The 21698-nt window shown below is 62.2% G+C and overlaps 1 protein-coding gene across 7 annotated transcripts in view; it reads right to left on the reverse strand.

Moving 5' to 3' along the window:
• Positions 1 to 21482, reverse strand: part of CTNND1 (catenin delta 1) — a 31979-nt gene extending 10497 nt beyond the window's left edge. For 6 of the 7 annotated variants that reach the window (XM_054829000.1, XM_054829002.1, XM_054829001.1 and 3 more), the window contains exons 1-6: positions 21197 to 21482; positions 5987 to 6105; positions 4857 to 5176; positions 3653 to 3724; positions 3224 to 3382; positions 2475 to 3007 (exon numbers count right to left, since the gene is read on the reverse strand). In XM_054829000.1, the coding sequence (XP_054684975.1) occupies positions 2475 to 3007; positions 3224 to 3382; positions 3653 to 3724; positions 4857 to 5051 (959 nt within the window). In that variant the 5' untranslated portion in view covers positions 5052 to 5176; positions 5987 to 6105; positions 21197 to 21482. The remainder of the gene's footprint in view (positions 1 to 2474; positions 3008 to 3223; positions 3383 to 3652; positions 3725 to 4856; positions 5177 to 5986; positions 6106 to 21196) is intronic. The other variant, XM_054829003.1, reaches the window with a different exon arrangement.
• Positions 21483 to 21698: the final 216 nt, after the last annotated feature.

Below are 21698 nucleotides of genomic sequence, written 5' to 3' on the forward strand. Positions count from 1 at the left end.
AGAGGTGCCGAGGAGGCCAGCCGCTCCAGGGAGTCACTCCGGGCTGCTGCGACACACAGCGTTCGGTGCACCACGCTGACCACCAGTGCCGTCCCTGCAGCAGGACAAGGCAGGAGCAAGATGCGGCCAAGTGCCAGCGCTGCAAACAAGCCACCCGATGCTTGTCGCCACGGCCAGCAGCTGACCTCGCTCCCATGCCAAGACTCGCGTGCTCTGAAAGGGAGCTCCTGCCCAGCCACGAGGGTCATTCAGCTGGCCCCCCCCTGCCCCTCCAGGTGAGACAGGAGCACACCCTGCTGCTGCCACTGAACCCCCCTTCCCTCCTCCCCTGCAGGGAGGGAGCTCAAGACGACCCACAGGAGAGGAGACTCGTGCTCTTTGTGGCCAATGGCAGCCAGCACACGCTGCGTCTCGGCCCAACGCGCTCCTCCATCTCCCGAGTGCCTGGTAAGCTGCCTCCCTGAAGGAAGTCATTAACAGCCAGGCCCCTGCTCAAGACAAACATCTCTGAGGCAGGGGGGATGCTGATCTCGCCTGTTCCCATTCCTGCAAGCCAGGCGGCTGAGCTCGGATGGTAACTGAGAAGGCAGGGGATAAGCCAAGCTCAACAGTGCCTGGATTCCACAGATTGCTGCGATCTTTATCGGTCTGCCTGGGGAGGGAAAGCCTGATCATGGGCTGCACCAACCCCTCTTCCATATCCTGCACCATCCCTGCAGAACAAGGTGACAGCTCCACCAGGCCTGCTCCTTGGCCGTGCTTGGAAGCAGGACCTTCTCCCTCTGTTGTGACCCAAGTCCCCTGGTCTCCCACCCAGTTGCAGCTCCTGCACCTGGCTCCTGTAGCTCCTTGTCCTCCAGCATCTGGAGGGGCAGAAGGAGCACAGACACCATCTAGCCCAGCAGAGAGGGCTCCCGGTCTCAAAGGCCAAGCAGTTCATACTAGGGCATCTAGGGAGGGCTCCTGCCCCCACATGCTGGGCAGGACGTGAACCCAGGGAAGGTTTGCGAGCCAGAGCCTTCTGTCTTGGCTGGCGTTAGCTCCCTCCACAGCCCCAGGCTGGAGCGAAGCAGCTATGGTCAAACGTGCCTGCTTAACCCCTTCTGCCCAAGCTGCTCACCAAGGGGGTGGCCACGATGGCCACATGCTCAAAACTGTTAATGCTGGCTTCTTGCAGGCTGCCTGAGTCTGTGCAGGCAGCAGGGGAAGCGGCTTTGCCTGCCCTCCTCTAGCTGGCACGAGCTTCATGAGGCGAGGCGGGCTGGGGAAATCAATCTGGGCGAACAACTGCCCTGACTGGTTCAGCACAGCAACAGAAACACTTGTGCTGGCACAAGCCAAAAGGACAAAGCTCCTCCTTTGGTCCCTTCAGCAGCCAGGAGCTACTGTGGATTTACAGTACGTGCCTTGAGACAGGCGGATCTCCCGCAGGGGCTAGCAAGAGCCTTCTTTCCCTTGGGTCTTTCCCTCCTGCCTCTATTTTATGCTCTAGGAGCTTCAGCAGCCTGTGCTCAGCCTTACCTGTCCCACCCCGGGACACTCAGGAGACGTACATCCATCCTAGCCTGCTGGCACTGCCCCATCCCCATGTCTGGGACCCAGGCTCAGCCCCTCGCTCCATTCCTACCTCAGCACCTCCCCAAACCCCGCTTGACAGCCCAGGCAGCAAGCGGAGCAGGCTGAGAGGCTTAAGCAGGCAGCAGCAGTGTTTGTTTGTGCAAGAGATACGGCTGGCACAAGGCGCAGGTCCACAGGAGTCATGGCCTCAGGCACGTAACATCCCAGGATGCCCGGCTGCATACCCGGCAGGGCAGGTAAAGGACCACCAAGACCCTGCTCTGGCTGCCCAAGGGCGGCAGCAGCCTGGTGGGGCAGTTGCTCAGCACCGTCAGGCTGGAGGAGCCGCCGATCATCACCCACAAACAGGGGGAGAAGCTGCTACTACCAAACAGGTTGAGCAGCTTCTCCAGCCCTGCCCTGCATGAGAGCCGTGCGGTGCGGCAGGAACGCTCCCCGGGGCGCTGCAGGGCTGAGCCTCGCTCACCCCAGCCCGGGCTCAGCACGACTCCCCGGGGCTGCTCTCAGTTCGGTGAGAGCGCGGTCACGAGGCTGCTGCTACTTCGGACGTGGGGCTGTGCTGCACACCCGCGTCAGGCACGGTTCCCAGCAGGATAAGCCAGGCTGGGGTGCTGACGAGCCTGCGTCCCACTAGCAGAACCGGCGGCACAGAGACGGAAGGGCCTGGAGCTACATCCAACCGCCCAGTGGAACTCCTTGCTGCAGGACGACCAGCTCAATTAGCACTAAGTTTTAACCACCAATTAAGCAGACAATTAGAAGCGGATGCAAGTTTTCTCCTGCATGAGACCATGACTCAGCTCCTGGTATTGTCTCTGCAGTCCTCCTGCCGCTGAAGAGAGTGAAGTTAGAGGGACCCCACAGCATTCCCTGCCCCAGTACCTCCTGCCGCGTACCTGAGCCGCCGTCGAGGATCAGAGGGGGTCCCTGCCCGCCTGGCTGTGCCATAGTCAGACATAAGCCCGTAGTCCACATCTTCAAAACCCACGCTGCGCTGGTCATCCTCCAGGCCGTACGGCTCAGGGTGGAAGTGGTTGAGGTCCATGTTGCTGCCCCCGACACGCACTTGAGGCTGGGGGCCATAGATGTCCTGACGGCTGGGGGCCCGATAGGTGTCCATGGAGGGGCGGTAGCGCTCGTCAATGCGGGTGACACGGGACAGGCTGCCGTAGCTGTGATCGCTGCCCGGGTAGCCATCCTCATAGGGGCGACCGTAGCCATCAGGGTAGTGGTAGTTACGAGGGAGGGTGGCTGTGCCCGGCTGGCTCAGGTAGCTGCCAGGGCCCCCATTGCCATTCTTGCGGAAGTTCCTGTCCATGGTCTGGACGTAGCTGCTGGTGACGGGGGATGTTTCCAAAGGTAACCCATCAGGCCCCACCGGCACCTGCTGCACCGTCCGAGTGGTCACAGTCTTCACCACTTTCTTCACCTAGAGGGACAGACGCAGGACACGCTCCCATCAGAAAATCCACCACACCCTGTGTCCCCAGATTCCCCATCCAGCCTAGCACCTTACTCCAGGCAGATTCCACACTCTGTTTCAGCTCACAGCACAGCAAGCTGGCAGACGTCACGGCTGTAGCACCCCAGCCATCGGGGTCCCTGGCCAGAGCCCTGTCCCTCCGTGCTCTCCCCAGGCCCATACCGTGGTCTCTGTACGCCGGGTTGTCCCATCATCCGATGTCTCCACGGACACGACTGACATGGCCCCTTCTGGGTCCTCCTCCATGGTGTACGTCTCCTCCACTATCTGGCCTGGGTCCTGCATCCTGGGGATTGTGCTATACAAGAGGTGGCTGTGGTCCTGAGGGGAGCAAGGGACAGGCAGTCAGCCTCCCACGGCCAACACGGGCCTCCCTGGAGTCAGCCAGCCAAGAGATCTCGCCTCGTGGGGAGCCCCGATATCCTCTTGCATGGGAGGACATAAGTACCAACAACCCCACACCCAAAGCCCCTTCAAACCAGGGCAGCCACATTAGAAACACAAGTCCTCCTCTCCCAGCTAAGGAGCCCTGCCCTGCACCCCCACCCAGCAAGCAGGTTGCCCACAGCCAGAGGGCTACACTCCCCTTACCTGTGGCCCGTTGAGCTTCAGATCTTGATATTTCTGCCTTTCCAGGTCAGCATCGCCCAAGAAACGGCCGTTCTGAAACGCACAGCACCACAGCAGGCCTGTTTTTAGGCTGACCTCCCACTGCTGGGATCCCATATATCCATCCCCCCTTCCCTGCCAGGCCCCCCGCACCCGACAGGCACCCAATGCACGCTCCATGCGTCACTCCCAGGAGAGGAGCACGCTCCCCAGGGGTCTGTGCGACATGCAGCAAACCACCCCCCATTCCAGCTGGGGAAGAGCTGGAGGACGCACCATTCAGCCCCCCCTCCAGACATCCCAGCTCTCCCACGGTGCCCACGCACTCCTGATGGAATGGCCAAGACCCTTCCCTGCTCCACAGCATGGCCCTGGAGACCTTCCACATCTTCTGACATAGGAGCCACAAGCAACATCCCAGAGGCCTCCCAGGACTGTCAGGGAACAGCGTGGATGCACGGCGGCTGATTGCAGAGTGCCACCACTTGACTCTCCTGCACTCCCCCGCCTTCCCCGACACACACATCTCTCCTAGCACCACCACCTTCCACAGCTGGAAAGTCATCTGCCTCCTGCACAACACCACACACCAGCCCTCTGAGCACCCCTGCCCAAAACAGAGCCTGGGAAAATGAGAACAGGAGAGAGACCTCAAGCCAAGGCAGATGAAACAACATTTCCAGCCCTGTAGAGAAAAGGGATCTCTCCCAGCCCTGGTTTGGCTGTTTGGGGGATAGGTTGAGACTCCCGGGACTTGCCCATCATCACGAGAGGAAGACACACACACACACACAGCGCTACACACCAACCCCTGCATTTCAGCCACCTTCCAAGAAGCTGAGTGGGACGGGGAGCAAAGATGCCCAAGTACTGAATAGAGACAGCCTCCAACCTTGACAAAACCAAACCAGAGCTGACCTGGTAGCAAGACCCTCCAGACTGGCTGCTCCTCCCCAGAAGGCCCTGGCTGCCAAGGTAGGTTTGCACATCCCCAGACCACCTTCAGCCCCAGCGCACACACAGCACCATCAGCGTTACAAGACCAGCCTAGCCCTCCTCCACCTCACGTACCCAAGGAGGGCCAAAGGAAGGGAGCCGGGCTGGCGCTGCCCCCACCGAGGCAGGACTGACATGGACGGGGGCTCCGGGAGCCTCCGCACCCGCCTCTGCCGAGGGGGGTTTTTACCTGGTGCCGCCGGGTGAGAGTGCCATTGGCCAAGCCCGGGCCAGCGTCCTGTGGGGAGACCCGGACTCGTTCCAGTTGGGCTGAGACATGGCGCCGCTCCTCCTCGAGCGCCCGGGTCAGCTTCTCGAACTGTGCCTCCTGCTCCTTGACAGAGGCAAGGATGCTGGCGGTCGACTCCACTTCCGAGTCGTCCATGGGTGATAGGTGCCCAGGATGGGCAGGGCAGGGGTGGAGGGCACAGGGAGGCACAAGCGGAGGCGGCTTGGTGTCAAGGTGAGGGGCAGAAAAGTGACCTAGAAGGGCAGGAGCCCCTCTCTTCACTGCACATGATTTGGGGGAGGAAAGGAGGAGAGAAGAGCGGTCAGAAGAGACTGATTTCGTTAAGACAGATACTCAGAACAAGAAAAAAAATTATCTTACAGCATTAACACCCATCCCCGCCCACCACCAGAGAGCTGGCAAGAGGGTCTCAGGGCAGCAGAGCCCCAGGTGTGATTCAGACACTCCCTGCCCCAGCATTTAAGCTTTGGGAAGTGGCACTCTGGGGGCAGAAGGTCCTCCCCCATCACACCAAACAGCTGGGGCTGAGCCAGGTTCAGAAGGGCTGCTGTGTGCTGAGGAGGTTCCCTCTTCCCACAAGGGCCCTCCTCAGGCTGCGGGAAAGTGTCCCCTGAAAGGAAAAGCTGCCCGCAGTCGGTGGCAGGAGGGGAGGGCATGTCCCCGGTGCAGAACAGAGGACACTCTCCCGCAGAATGAGAAGTGACCCACATCCCATTATTTCCTCCAGGGAAGGGCTGAGTCACTTATCTGTCCCCTCCTCCCCGGTGTGATAAGAGGTGGGGAGGCAGCCCCAGCTCCACAGCTCCTTCCTGCCCAGGAAAGGGGATGAAGTGGGACAGGATCCCCCTAAAGGGGACCCCGTGAGCCCCTTTGCTGCCTAAACCTCACCACCCTCCAGGTTCTCATCAGGGCTCTCGGCTGCAGCCACCCCAGGAGGTCCTCAGCCCACAGATCTAGGGACAGGCATTGGCTTGGACCCCTCCAACATCCCCTCTCCAAAGAGAACAGCGAACAAGCACACCTCAATCAACATATTTTGATAGAGAAAGGCAATACTCTTCCATACAGACCTGTTGGAGGAGGAAGTTCGGGTTTGATTGGCAAAGGCACGGGACAGCCAGGTCTAGACGCAGAGAGTCATGGGAGAAATAGCCCAGCCACCACAGTGAGGAAGCAGGAGGGAAGAGAGCTGCAGGGACAGCAGGAGAGGAGGTCAAAAATCACACCAGTGAACTCAAAACAGAAGGTAGGGCAGGCAGCAGACCAGGGAAACGGGCTCCTCTCTCCCACCCCCTCTTCTCTGAGGGATGAAGCAGCGTCTGGAGAGGGCCGGTGGGGTGGCAAACACGGTGCTGTTCCCACAGCAGCCCCCCAGCTCCCCGGAGAGCCCAGCATCTCTGACTGTTCCCCGCCAACGGGGGAACGGCACAGCAGAGAGGAGCAGCAAGGGCTCAGCCCTCCGCCCCCCGCGCGGCCCAGCCGAGTCCCAGCAAGCCCGCCAGAGGTTTTCCCAAACCCGTGCAGTCATGGCAGGCGTGTGGGGACTCGTTTGAGCCAGGCGCCGGCACAGAAACTGCTTTCCCACGGTCTCCAGCATTGCCTCTGCCCGCTCCCCCAGTGCCGCTGCCGCCACCCCGGCATAGCTGTAATGGCAACCTGGGACAAAGAGGACGGGCAGTATCGTCCCCCCGCAGAGCCCGGCCCCATCTGCCTCCCACAGCCCCACGCTCCCTGGCAGCCCTGCCCCTCCAGTCCCAGCCTGCAGCAAATGCTGGTTCAGATGAGCTCAGAACAGGGCTTTTTAGGGTTTGTTTTTTTTTAATTAATTTCTCACATTATCTCAAGCGTATCCAGATCGAACCCTTACCGAAAGGCCTCCCCCACTGCCAGCGAGTCCAGTGCTCCTTGTGGCTCTGCCCCCCCAAAGCTTGCCTCAGACACAGGCAGCCGTGGCACTCATCAGACACCACGGCACCACCACGACTGAGCCCAGCAAAGCAGGGTGGATTTTTTCCAAGTGCTTTGGAGGCTGCCTGCAGCACATTTGAACATCTGGTCACTGCCACCCTGTAATCTGCCTTCATCAATAAAAATTCAGTTCTACTCGCGCTCACGTGGTGCCTTGCAAGAGGTGAAGCTGTGGCGCGCGCACACACGTGCTCCATACCGCTCCAGCTCCCAGCACCCTGCCCCAGACCAACGTGGGCTGGCATGCTCACCGGCCAGTCCGCACCCCAGGAGGAATGCGTCCCACCACTCTTGGCTCAGGAGCCCGAGCAGGCTTTTGGAGGCTCCCAGGCATGACTCCTGGCTCATACATGCAGCTTTCCACTCCTCCCACCTTGCAACAGGTATGCCCCAAGGCTTTTTTCAACAGACTGGCTCCCCAAGCCTTCTATGGAAATGCAGGGATGGCTCTGACCCTTGCTGCTCCAAGGTCTCACCTGCCCCACAGATTCACATCAGAGATCCTCTGAGAGAGAGGCCTGGTGCCTCCCGGAACAGTGCTGACACATCCCAACTCTCACCCCTGAGTCAAACACTCCCCACCTTTGGTGGGCATCCACCCATTTCAAGCAGGGACACAGATCCTCCACCTTCTGGGACTCGCTGAAGGTTACTGTCAGTCCATGTGGACACAGAGCAGGTCTGCAGGGCCCAGTGCCATGGAGTCCTACTGCAGGGAGGCTGCTGCAGCCGGCCAGGTGCTGGGGAAAGGCAGCCTGGACCACCGAGCCGGTCCCTCTCCTCTCCCCCAGGAAAGGGGGGAGCATCTCCTTGCCACATCCAAGACTTCTCCAGCAGGCATGGAGATGGTTCTGCCACTCAGAAACCCAACACAACTGGAGCATCCAAAACCCCAGCCAGAAGCCCCACTGGCTTGTTGCGATTCGTTTCCAGAGCGGTATTTCACCAAGGCCTTTTAAAGACAGGAACACTCTCTTACAGAGAGGGGATCCTCCACAACGTGACCTTGCCCGAGCAGCCGTGCTGCTATGTAACAGCTCCCCAGCCTGCCCTCGACCATCTCTACGCAGAAGAGGCAGATTTTTGGGGTGCATGAGGATGGAGCCAGCATGCTGGCTTCAAGGAGAGATTTAGCTGAGCCCCTGCTCTTGTGAACAGGCTCACTTCCTCGCAAGCAGCCTCAGTACTGAGCAGCGAGCGCAGACCAGCGGGGTTTGCCTCTGTGGGACGGCACACAGAGGAGAGACAGCAACCCCAGCAGATTCCTTCGGCCCTGCCTCGCTGCCGGGCAGGCCCCGCACAGCCAGCAATGCCTCCCCAGCCCCGGGTCCCCACCTCTGCACAGCCCCTGGGAACATGGCCGGAGAACGTGGAAGCTAACAATGAAACTTGCAGGGCCATTACGGGCCCCAGATAAGGGGCCAGAGCAGCTGTGAGGCTGTTTCCTTCCCGTCCTTTCCACAGGGAGTAAGCACAACAGCAGGGGGAAGGAACAGGACAGGTCCCTCGCCAGCCAGCTCTCCCTGTCCCCTTGCACTCACAAACGCCCTCCAGCCCTGGCAGGATGAGGCGCAGGGACACGCACAGGTCTACTCCCTCGTTGGGCCACCAGGTCAGAGCAGAAAGCCTCAGGGACAGGAGGCAGCTGAGGGGCTTTCAGGGGGCCTGTCACATCAGGACAGCCCCCAGAGGAGGGACAGGGCTACGGTCCCAGGCTGGATGGAGCCCATGGCTCTGCAGACCATCAACACCGACTGGCTGATGCTCAAGAGCGGCCACCTGAGGGTCCCTCCACAGGACCAGGCCATGTTAAGCAGTGGGGTGGTGACTCTGAGTGTCTGGAGCCTGCCCTGCATGCATGGTTGTCACTCCTGCCCTGAACAGCGGGCACGGCTCCATCACGCGCAAGAGGTGCCAGCAGAACAGGGTACCCGCTGCCCACGCGGCTTCTCGCGGCTCTCCTCCTGGGGGCTCCACCATCAGGACATGCCACCTCCCTCTGCTCTTGCTCCAGCCATCTAGCAGTCTTCATCGATCCAGGACTAAAGACATAATTACCATGAGGCAGTGCCAGGGCCAGAGAGGTTCGCAAGCACTGTCCCCAGCTCTCCCCGCAGACACACGCCAGCGCCATCCCGGGCTGGAGCGCAGCCATTCCCTTACAGCTGGCTAACACACAAACCCCAAACAGCCACTCAGCCTTATGCCCTCCCAGCTGTGGAGAATCTGCCCCAAATCCCTGCTGTGGTGGCTTGCACACCAGCATTTCAGGGACAGGGGCTTCCCTGGGCCCAGCACAGCCCCTCACCGCCTCCTGATGCCAGCTCAGGGCACTGGTCGTCTTCAAAGCAAGGCAGGGAGGGGAGGGAAGAGCAGAGCCTCAGCTACGCAGCCTGATCGTGCCAGCCAGCGAGCTGCTTGTGACAGCTCAAAGCCAAGTACGCTAGATTCCACAAGGGTGAAATTCCAGGGATCGCTTTGCGCCCATTCCCCCCTCCTCTTCCCCAGCCTCTGAAGATACAACTACAGAGCATTTTTCCAAAGCCAGACCCTGACCATCTTTGAGGACGGCTGCATGAAAGCCTTTTCATCATGAGAAGCACTCGCTGACACACCCGTTACTTAAAAACCCCAGCAAGCCAAAAATATTTCAGCTGGCTCGGTTCAGGGCAAAACAAAAAGCCTAAAGACAAAACACACCCAGAGCAGCTTCTGCCCCAGGGCAGCAGCAGCACCCGAGCACTTCCCCTGTGCCTATCAGCAAAAGGGGACCACCAGGGACCAACGCCGCTGCCCAGAAAGCTTTACATCCAAATCCCTCTGACCTTGTCTCATCTCCCAGCTTCCAGGTGCCAGCACAACCCTGCGCTGTGCCCAGAGGTCCTGAAGCCAGAGCGGGTCCACCAGCGAGATGTCCAATGCACAACACCTTCGGAGAGGAGCTCCCTTGCCGGCAGGGAGGCAGCCACAAGCCGATCTGCATGCAGAGAGCCTCCCTCCGCAGGTACCCACCGTAATCTGCCTGGCTGGACTAACGGGCTGGTAGCAGCCAGGAAGACACCCTAACCCCCGACCAAGCCCTCCAGAGCCCTTCCACTGGGAGCAGCTTTGACAGGGCACGTTTTTCCAAAAGACCCTGCCCCTGCTTCTCAGGGGGACTGCCTTCCCCTAGAACAAATCCTTTGCCTGGACAAATAATTCCCAGGGCCAAACCACAGCCATACCTACCTAGAGGTCACCTGCACCCTCCTCTGCCGGGAGATGGAGTTCGAGCCTTGAATGCTCCCCATCGGGAGTGCTTCCCTGTCAGCCATGGAAAGACTAACCCCAGGGCCCAGACCAAGCTGGCAGGTGGGGAATTGTACACCACAGGCCAGGGAGAACGGACAAGATCCGGCAGATAAGACACAGGCAGGAGGCTTGACAGGCAGCACCTGCTGCAGCGCAGGGGATCTCCAGCGTGCAACCCTTTGCCTGGGTCTTTTCAAGGACCTGCTCCAGTCCTGAGCCCCCAGAGAGCTACCACCCAATGGTCCTGGGATCCCTGGAGCTAAGGCCACTCCCTCAGCAGGGAGGATTTGGGGCCAAGTTCAACCCAAGCACCTACAAAGTCAGAAACCACCTCTGGCACATCAGCCCTGCCCCAGCTCCCTGCTAAGGGACACACTGGGTGCTCACTCCCAACAGCCCTCTGCCACCGGGGACGGGGGGACAGGGTCACATCGGCTCTGACCGCCAAGTCCTGGCCCCTCCCGCACCTCTACTGCTTGCTTGTGCCCCCCTGGCAGGCACCTGTTAAGCAAGTGGCAAGGTTTGTCACTGCGGCCGGACAACCCTCGCAGCCCCCCCGCTGCTGTGAGGCACGAGCAAAGCAGCCCTTCTCCTTCGGGTCATCACCACCAGCCGTGGCCAGAGCCAGGAGGGACCCAGCCCCGCACCCGGGCTGGCTGAGCTCCACGGGGACACCAGGAGCCCCGGACCAGACCCACCCATCAGGCTGACAAGGAGGGATGCGCGGCCTGAGGAACTTGCTCCTGCTCCAGCACAGTCCCCAGCACCGACTAGGCAAGAAAAATGGCAACATCGCTCACGTAATACACCTTGCCCTATCAATTTGAGGGACTCTGAGGAAAGCCATCTGGCTGCCCGCCCTTTGAAAGCGAACATCGACAGCTCTCAGCACCAGATCCCCCATCCTCGAGAGAGAGGAAGTAACAAATTCTCCTGGTTCCAGTTGCCTATCGTGATGCACTTAAAAACAGAAACCCCATCAATAATTCAAGCCTGCAATCGTCCGAGCGCCTGCAGTGCATTACACTTGCTTGCTCTGCATGGGTTCACAGCCTTGCTAATTCACCACAGGTTTCCGGTCAGTCTCAATTAGCTAAAAAATAAATGAGCCAACATCTTTGGCATCTTTCCACCCCTCTCAGTGCAGGGTCCAGGCACACATCAGTCCTTAGACCTCGGCCTGCCTGAGACGGCAAGTACTAGAGCTAGCCAAGGCGCAGCAAGCTCGCAGGGTACTGGGCAGAGAGCCCACGGGCCCAAGCTCATCCCCATCTTGTCTGCTCCTGCGTTCAGTTCAGGAGAGCGCAACAGCCCTCAGGGGAAACAGGACAGTTGTCAGTGGGCAGTAGCTCCCACGTCCCTGCGTGGGCAACGGAGTTTTGGCCGTGGCTGTTTCTCTCCCGCCACCCCAGAGGCAGGAGCGTGCCCACACCCCGCGCTGCCAGCTCCCACCGGGGACCAGCACAGCAGGGAGGGACCCGCCTGCCTGGGCGGATGCGTCCTCGCTTGCAGGTTGTGCAAGCCACCTTGCTCACGCTCCCCAGCCTGCTCTGCCCAAGCTCCGCCAGACCCACTCTAGGGGAGAGGCTCTCCCACCTCCTGCCAAAGGCTTCAGCTACCTCCTCAGCCCCCGGCCACACCGGGAAGGGCTCTCCCCACAGGCGGGTTACAGAGCGCGGGCACAACGGACTTTGGACAGGCTGATGGGCAGCCAGCCGGCCCTCCCCGGGCAGAAAAGGGCTGCTCCCGCAGGCAGGTCAGGCACCGCCTCGGGCCCTACCCCACCTTTCTCGGAGGGGAGCCGTGCCCAAGGCGCCGGGCTCCGGCAAGGAGCGGCCGCCTGGGGTGGCAGCGGGAAGGGAGCCGCTCGCCTCCGCCCATCGCACCCAACTGGTTGGACCGGCAGCGGGATCGCCACCTGCTCCACCTTGCCTGCCGCCCCCAGCGCCAGGGACGAAGGCCACGTAGCTCCGTTGGGAAAGCCTCCCTCCAGAGAGGGGAGTTACCTGTGGAGATGCAAGCAGGGACACAGCACCGCACCTTATAAGGGAGCGGGCCAGCAGCCAGCGGAGGACGATAAGGAGGAGAGATAAGGGGCAGGGTGGGGCCATGCTGCCGCTGGAGGGAAGGAAGCAGGCTGTGTTGTTCCCCCCACCCCAGCATGGGCAGGGGGCCCGAGAACGCATGATGCCAATCAGTCAGGTCTGAAGGATGGGTCTGGACACAGCTCGGGGGTGCAAAACACAGTGGGCGACCCCCTGGGGGAGGGACCCGGCCCCGGCCCGGCTGAGGTCACCAGATCGGTGCCGTTCACTGCCCCAGCGGGACGAAGGAAGGACAGCCGAGCAGGGCCAGCGCAAGGAAGGAGCAGTGTGGGGTCGGCCACAGAGAGCAAGGCTTGTTCTGCTGGAATGCCAGCAATCCGGCTGCGGGGCAGCTGTCGTCCCAGGCACACGAGGGGGGCCACTCACCCTTCTCCCAAGCACGGCCGGGACACGGCACGGGAGGAGCTCCTTCCCTCCCAGCTGGGCTGGCGCGAGGCCTCCAGGCAGGCTGGGAGAGCTGCTGACCCTCTGCACCAGCCGGGGAAGCACTGGCTGCTCCACCGGCCGTAGGGACCAGCCGGCGCTGGTCAAGGGAGACCAAGCTTCCAAGGACAAGCATCCCTCCCAGCAGGAGGGCAGCCAAGCCACCAGGCTCCAGGCGGACACCATCCACCCACAGTCCCCAAGTGGGACAGCCAAGGGCCAGAGCCTTCCTGCCAGCAACATCCCACTGCATCCAGCCACCCCAGGACGCCCAAACAGCCCCGCTCCTGCTGGGTGACGTTGCATGGGTCCCCCCCACCCCAGGGACAGCAGCAAGGCAGGGGTCCCTGCCACCCCTCCGCACCAAGCCGGCACCAGCCCCACGGTTCGCACCCCAGCCCCAGGAGATTCACATGTTGGGAGCCCTTCAGCAGCACAAAGGCGGCTCTCTCTTCTCTGTGGGAATTTGCAGCTGAGCGCTCGGCAGGGACAAAGGGATTTCACAGACACATCCCCAGTCGGCCGGCCTCCCTCCCCCCGGCGTTCCCGCTTCCTGTCACAGTAGCACCAGACCTCAGGGGCGCAGCAGCAAACAAACACCCAGCGCCGGATTCTGGGAACGGGGCCAGAGCATTCCCGGGGCAGGCCGAGCTCCGGCGGCCAGCAGGCTCCTGCTTCACCCAGGCGGCTCCTGGGCCCCGTGAGGGGGAAGGGAGCAGCCCCCCGGCTCCACCACCCCAGCCCGAGCAGCAGCAGGTGAGCCGGCAAGATCGCAGGGCAGGTCCCGGGCTCCTTGCTGTGCCCGAGGAAGGGCAGACACCTTGATGAGGGACATGAGATGCCCCCATGGCCGCAGGGCTTGGCTGGACCCCTGGCGTTGTGCTGAAGGTCAGCGCTGACCCCAGGCTCCAGTCACACCAGCGTACCTGCCCTTCACCCTGTCTCTCCCCCCACCCGCTGCCGGGCTGAACTTTCCCATCCAGCTGCCTCTCTCCTGCAGTGAAAACAAACACCAGCCCAGCTCCGCAGAGATAAGGGCTGTGCTAGCAGAGCCCAGGGAGCAAAGTCCCCTCAATTAAATCTGAGGCTGCAGCGCCACGGGAGCTGCCTCCCCGGAGCCCAAGCGGAGGGATGAGGGCAAGGCAGATGGGGTGAAGCTGCTCTGGCACCCCATCCCAGGGGCAGATTTAGCTCCTCAAGGGCTCACATCAGCTAGCTGCTGCCCCGAACGGCCCTGGGGATGCAGAGTGGCAAGACAACTCAGTGCCAGGCTGGCAGCCGGCACAGAGCCCTCGCTGCAGACCCGCATCCCTCTTCCCAGGGAAGCCACTTGAGATCATTTCCTCTCCCGACACCTGCAGCCAGGCTGGGCCCCAGGGCCTGGCCCTGACTCTGCTCCAACCAGTGCACAAAGGCACGGGGGACTGGAAGCACAGTGGGAATCACAGCACCAGCAGCACGGGAACCACGCCACTGGGCTCATCCAGAGAGCACCCAGCCCAGGCGGCCAGCCTGCGTTATCCACCTTCCCCGCAAGGAGCGTTCAAGTCACCAAGGAACCATGACCAGGAATACGGAGAAGGGTAGGAGTCCAGGGCCAGCACCCATCCCAGCAACCCCACGCAGGGTCTCCCTGCCCACGCCCCGGCGGGGGAAGAGCAGGGCACCCTTCCTCTGCCAGACGGAGCACGCACCTCTCCCCTCCCCATGCCGAGCCAACAGGCAGGCAGCGAAGTCATGTTTGGTGCAGGAGTGGCAAGGAGGGAACTGCTGAGATTAAGCCAAGCTGCCCTCGTAGAGGCAGCCGCCCAGGAGAAGCGGGACCCCCCTGCCCTCCCCTCGCCCCAGCCAGCCCAGACTCCCCAAGCAGGCAGGGCGGACAGCAGGCTGAGTCACAGCACAAATCACCCAGGGGCCCGGCTGAAAACCCCAGCTCCATTTGGCATGACCTCATCAGGTACCCTGCTCTCTAATTGCATGTGTGCGTCTGCGCTCAGAGATTACTTCGAGGGCCCTGCCAAGAGGAGTAATGAATGGGTGAAGGAAAGCCACTGGAGAAGCATCAGGCAAGCGCCAGGGACTGAATCATGGCTGGGGGTGGGGAAGGGGCTGCTGCCCTGCCGACGGACTGCGGCAGGGTAACGGCAAGTCCCCCACGGTGCTCCAGCTCCCCTTAGTACTCGTGGCGAGGCAAGGTGCTCGCACGGGCTGGCACGAGCCAGCGCTCACACACAGCAGCGAGGGACAAACAAGACAGCCAGGCCATGCTCAGAGGGACAGTGGGACTTCATCCTAACCCAGCACCCCTGCCCAAACCTTGGTGCCACATCGGGCTACTGCTCCCACTACCCGCTTGCTGAGAAGCGGCTTCCCAGGCTCCTGCGCAAGCCAAAGGGAAGGAAACCTGCGTTTCCTGGTCAGACGGGAGATGACATCGTGACTTCCCTTTCCCGTAAGCTTCTAAACACGACGTCCTGCCAAGGGCCGCTCCCCACCGCACCCGGCCCACATGCAGACACCCTGGAACCAGGCTGGGAACGCCAGGCACCAGCATCACCACCACCACCAGCAGCCTTGGCCATCTGCACCAGCCAGGAGGTTGGCATGGTCCACCCAGGAGACCAGACACCCGTCCTGCCTCTGGGGAACACACACGAGGCCTCCTTGTCTATGGTGGTATCACATTCCTGTCCAGGGCTAGCAGTATCCTATAAGCACAGGGTGGAAGATGGTGTTTTCCATCCCCGCAAGGACATGGCCATGCCCACCGTGCCCTAAAGATGGGCTCGTTATCTGCAGAGCTGAGGAGGCACTAACACCGTAACTCCAGCACAACACCTGCTCGCTAAGACCACGAGCGAGCGTGCACTGCCACTCTCCAGCCTCCCCTTGAACACCTCCTCCGCTTGTTTGTGCGACTCTGCCGGCCAACGGGTGCACACAAACAGGGCTGCCCGACACTCTGTGGTGCTCCCAAGGCTCCCGAAGGCAGGACAGGGACATCCCTGGGAAGCCGAGCCACAAAATCCCCTCACAGCATAAGACTGCTGCCACAGCTTCACTCCCCAGGCCCATTGACCCGCCCTGCCCAGGGCGGCTCCTCTTGCTACCGAAGGAAGGAGAATGGAGAAGGGAAGTGGTTTTCCACCCAAGCCAGCTGCTGGAGACAGACACTGGGCAGAGATCAAGGGAGAGCAGGTTTCCCCGTTTGCCACACCAGTGTGCTCCAGAGGGGAGCTGCAGGGCCCTGGGAGCTCTCTCCTGCAGGTAAAAGCAGAGGAAAAAGACACAAAGCAGAGGAAGGAGGGCTACAAAGCCAGCCTGGAGCAGGCAGCCTCCCCACATCAGAGAGGATTTCTCCCAGAAGCACCCCCAGGCTGTCCCCCTCCTCTCCCATCAGACCCCGGTTAGCACGAGGCAGGATGACATCTCTCCCCCCTGAGCGAGTCAGCCTGCCCGCAGCCAGAGCCAGGCATGGCAAGCAGCGCTGCATGCAGCAACACGCTCGCAAGAATGTGTTACTCCACTGGGCAAGGGGCCTGCCAGCAGCATGCAAACACGACCGGTGACCCACCCTTCCAGGTCTGAAAAACTTGTCTTTGCAGTTTGACACACTCCCTCCCACCCATCGCAGCTACCCACGCGCCCAAGCTGCTCAGCACCACCATCTCCCCTTTCCTACTAGGCCAGGAGAGGAGCTGGGAGCACCAGTGGTGAAGCAGTCAAGAGATCTGGGAGCTCTTTTCAGAAAAGACCAGCCCGAGTGCCACGTGAGATGGGCACAAGGGGAAGACGCATCAGCTCAGGACAGTGAGACACCTCCCTCCTCCCGGCCAGGGTGGGAATCGGTTCCCCATAGCCATCTACTCTGAGGCTATCCAGCTCCCACGCTGGGCCACCTCACTCCTAGGAGAGAGCCCACCCCCTCACCCCAGGTAATCGCTCTCCTACCCAGGAGGTGCTTCTGCAGTTGCAAAAGCCTCGTGAGACGAGAGGGGAAAGAACTGCTCTTGCTGCCTGCTCCCCGCCACGTCCCGGCTGCTTTCCGCCCCCCAGATGGCACGGGCAGCCCTCCTCCGTGCTGCCAGCTCTCAAGGAAGCAGCAGAGGCAGGTAAGGCTCACGCTGCTCCCAGGCTCCTCGCGCCCACGAGGGGCCAGCAGCAGGACGACGTTGAACTTTGAGCAGCATTCGCTATAATTGGGGCCAACGCCCAGAGGAATCGGAGCCGCCGGGGCTGGGATGGAGGCACGATAACAGCTCCTGCCCTCGCACGCAGGACTAGCACGCTGCTGCCAGTGAAGCCAGCCCACCCGGGGCCGGTCTGGAAAGGGATGCCCTTACACCAACCCTGGAGCCGCAGATGCTTGAAAAGCGCTCCCAGGACTGCACCACCACCCCGGCCAGGCTATAGGAGAGCAGTTCCCAGGGCTCAGCCCCCTTACCTGACTCGTCCAGACCCTTCCCTGCGCATGCTGGAGAGCCAGTCGTTCCTGGCCTGGACAGGCACCCCACCAAGATGTTTTGCAAGCGCTGTGGCCAGCCAGGATGCCTGTACGCCTACCGACATCCCAGCAGCACTCCTACAGTCTCAGAGCCACCCCCACCTTCTGCCACACCAAGAGGTCAGGGCTGTGGTTTCACAAAAGAAATTCAGCTCCCCCATCAGCACAAACATCTGGGTAACGAACTGTTAAAATTAAACTCATGGGGGAAGTGCTCAGCCTGGATCAGGTCCCCAGGCCCACGCTTGGCACAAGCATTTTTGCAGCAGGCAAGAGCTCTACAGCGCAAAGTCACCACGGGCCTGCAGCACAAGGTTAGGGACACAGGGACAAGCTCCCGGGCATCCACCGCTCCCCCGTCACTGCCCCCTTGCAGGGAAGCTCATCTCCCTGAGGGCTGGCGTGGAGGCTGCCATTCTCACCTCAGTCCAAGGTCTGCGCACGCCAGGCGTCCCGCTGCCAACCTCCAACCTACAGCTGCTCTGGGCTGGAAAAAGCAGACGAAAGCAGAGGTGACAGACACCCTGGTTAAGGGTTCATCCATCCTGGCACCACGCCTGGCAGCTTGTGCTCCTTAGTCACCGGTTTGCCCCCACACCCAGCAGCCACCTCATCTCACCCCTCCACGACGTGCAGTTTTCGTATGGGCCGCAACAAGGAAGCGGTGTCCCCTGTGGGGAAAACTCTCACTTCCTCCATGGGGAAACAGGGACAGGGAGCAGTACTGCAGGATCACGCGGCACCCACTGCCACCTCGAAGTCCACAACAGGCCTGAGGTCACACGGGAACATGACGGAGCAAATTAATCCACAGATCAGCCCCTGTGTGCAGCAGTCACCGGACAGGGCAAGCACAGGGAGAGGCACGCCTGTGCTGAACCAGCGGCAGCAGCAGGCAGCGCAACACCAGCAGCCTTCCTGGGTGGGAAGGAAGGCAGATTAGCAACAAGTAAAGACAGACAGGAGCCGGATAGACGCACTGGCCTGCTGCTGGGAGTTTCCAGTACAAGGACCGGCTCCAAGAAACACTTTATCCCCCAAACAGCCTCCTCGGATGGCAAGAAGCAAGGATAAGGTTGTGGCCACCTTGGGGAACTCGAGGACTTTGGTCGAGAGCCATAAATCCAGCCCCTTTCCAACAGCCGAGATGCATTCCTGCACTCTGTGCCAGAGGACAGCCTCCTCCGCTGGCCAAGCTCTGCGTCACACACGGAGGAGCCACCTGAATCACCCGACAGGTTTGGGTTTTGTCACCGCATCCAGGCAACACCTGTTGCCTTTTATGGACCCAAACCAGCTCCACGGTTCTGCTTCTTGCTGTCAGCAAGGCAGGGACAGAGGAAAACAACCACACTGCAGAAACCTGGGTTTCTAGAGCCAGGAGAGCAGCTCTTTGCTTCCCTGGAGACAGTACCACCGCAGTCTTGGGAAAAGGCTCTGTCCTTGCCAGCAGTAAATGAGAGAGTTACGAGGGGTTATTGGGAAAAGAAGCCAAGAGATTTAACCAGCACTCTCCCTAAGGTCACAGACACTGGTAAGCTATTTTGAGAAGCCAAGAGCCTTCCAGGCATGGTCCAAGCTATGCTATTATTTTCTGGGTGTCCTAAAGCCACCCCCAGCACAGATACAATGGCCCAAGGTCTTATCTCCACGCCAGAGGCTGGAGGAGGGAAGGGATGAGAGGCGGTCCAGGGACAGAGGCGCCAGCTGCGCGGTCTGGGCTTCACCATTCATCTGACTCCCAGCACATCTTTAGGGAAGGGATGGCCTCAAGGGCTCCTCAACCACAAAGATCAGGGCCTGACCTCCGAGTCGGAAGGGAGGAGGCTCACCCCTCTGCGGCAGCCCAGGCAAGCCCAGCACGCTCCACTAAGCAAGCGCTTTCATCCTCCCACCCCTTCCAGGAAGGCTCCGTGCAAGATTCCAGCAAACTCTGCACATCGCGAAGGACAGTTGTTCGCATGCAGAGTCCTGGCCAAGTTCAGTCAAGTGGAAGAACAGCTTTTTAAAAACTGCCTTTTTTTTTTCCTTTAAAGTGCACAAGTAAACACTGACAGGTAAGAGAGCCTGCCTCGAGAAAGTGCTGGGAGCTGGCAAGGTAACCATAGGGAAGACTAACAATTCCCCTGCTCAGGCTTTTCCCAGCACATGGCTTCCCACAGACCTGGGGGATGCTGCCCCACTCCTCCGGCAGGAGCCCCAGCAGGCTCTGCAGATCCATCATGCACAGAAACACGAGCTGTGGGCATCCGAGACAGGAGTTTTCAAGGCTGGAACCAGCCACTCACCCCACCTCACCACATCCAGGAGAGCTTCTCAGAGGAGAAAGAGCAAGGCACAGAGATGGAAGCTTCAAGCGCAAGCTGCAACCACTGACTATGGTATTCCCAGCGCGCCTGGGTCCTGGAGGCGCTGAGTTTTCCCTGCTCCCCGCAAAGCTGAGGACAAGCCTGTTGTCCATTCCACAACGGGGACGGGGCAGCCGAGTTCAGAGGCACCTGCACAGTGCAGGGGGGACATCAGGTGGAACTGCGGGCAGCTGTAGTTAGATACCACCACGACGCCCCACGCGCCCAGACACTCCCCTCTGGCTCCTGAGCAGCTGGGTGCCATGGCCCCGGGACAGGAGCCTGCAGCCCCGCCACGGGTTCCCTGCTGGGGGAAGCGCAGCCCAGGCCTCCCAGATAACACCCTGTTACCGCCATCATCACCAGCTCCGTGGAAGAGCCTGGGCACCAAGCCTTTGCCAGAGAGGGAGGCACCTCCAGGAGGTCCACCCCTGTCTAACAATCAGAGGAAGCTTTGTTGTCCAGGCTCCCTCACTCAAAGCCCAGGGGCATAACGGAGGTGCCCCGCTTTTTTGCTTTCCTTCTGCGAGGCGGGCGAGCTCGCCCGTGCCTCGTTAACAGCGAGCCACCCAAACTTTTGCGCATTTACCCCAAGCTAAGTCTCTTCTCCACAACACTCTGAGGAGGAACAGGAGTGCCCACGTTGCAGGAGAAGGCAATGCCGCAGAAGGTCACCGACTTCTCGCACAAAAGGCGCTGGGCAGCGAGGGGAGGCAGCTGAGCCCTTGCTAAATGACAGTGCGGCCAACTGAGCCCAGACCCCCGGGGCTCGACCGCAGCTCCCCTGGAAGCGTTCCGGGGTCACTTGTTAGCTGCGGCTCCGCCGGACGGGTCTGTTGGGTTGTCTTTAAGCTCCGAGCTATTCCACCAAGGGGACGTGCCGCGGGAGGAGGCGGCTGCCCGCTCCACCTGCACGCTTGACCCTCCCCGGGCACACCGGCCCCTTCCCCGCCAGAACAAAGGCGCAGGCAAATTACATACCGGGGGATAAGCCCGTCCTCAGCCGGGCAGAGGCGAGCCCGGGCGGCCGGGACGGGGCTGCCCCAGCCCGCCCCACGGCTGCCGCCGGGAGGCTGAGCCGGAGCCCCGTGCCGTGCCCCGGCAGAGCCCGCGGTGGGGCCGAGCGCCGCCCCCCCCCCCCCCCCCCCCCGCCCCGCACAAAGGGATCGAGGGGAGCGGGGGGGGGGCCCCGCCGGTGCCGGCCGCGGGAAGCTGGCACACGGGCTGCCTTTGTTCCGGGCAGGGAGAGCGGCGGAGGCGGCGGCCCGGCACCGGGTGGGGAGCGGGGCGGCCGCCCGGCCCAGCCGCCTTTGTGTCGCTCCCCGCGGGCTCCCGGCGGGCCGGGCCCCGCCAGCGCCCCCGCCAGGGCCCGGGCATCGCCATCCCGGTCGGTCCCGCGGGGCGCGGCCCCGTCTGGCACCCGGCTCCCGGGCAGCGACGGACCTCCAGGGGCGCGGCACCAACCGGCCCCGGCAGGAGAGCACGGCCGGGCCCCGGCCCCACCGGGAAGGCCGCGGGGAGGGCGAAGGGCGGCCCGCCCCCCTCTCGCCGCGGGGGCGTGCGGAGCCCGGCAGGCGCCGGCCCGCACCGGCCCCCCTCCCCCGGGCAGGCGGCGGCCGGGACGCCGAGAGCTGGACTTACCGTGGCCGGGCTCCTCGGTGGCTGGCGGGAGGAGGGGGGGGGGGGAAAGCGGTCCCACCCCGCGGCGGCGGCGCGGCCGCCCGACCCGCTCCGCAGGGACCCGCCGCGGCGGCGGCGAGGCGAGGCGAGGCGCCCGGAAAGGGGCGGCAGCTACGGACGGCGGCTCAGGTCCCCGCCGGGCTAAGCCGTGCCGGTGCGGCCGGGAGCGGAGCGGTCCGGGAGGGTCGGGCCGGGCCTGGCCGCGCCGTGCGCCCCGCGCCGCTCCCGCACCTAAAATGGAAGTTGCTCTGGAGGGGCGGGGGGCGGAGCGGGGCGGGGCGGGGGCTCCGCCCCCTGGCGTCAGCGCGCCCCGAGCCAATGGCGGGCGGAGCTCAGCGGCGCCTGGCCCGCCAATGGCGCGCGCCGCTGTAGCGGGGGGGCGGGAGGGGGCGGCCGCAGAGCGGGGCGGTGGCGGTGGGGGCTGGCCCCGTGGGGTCGGGCACTCGTGGGGTCTGTCCCGGTG

Source organism: Grus americana, chromosome 5 (genome assembly GCF_028858705.1).
Source record: "Grus americana isolate bGruAme1 chromosome 5, bGruAme1.mat, whole genome shotgun sequence".
Classification (NCBI taxonomy): Eukaryota; Metazoa; Chordata; class Aves; order Gruiformes; family Gruidae; genus Grus; species Grus americana.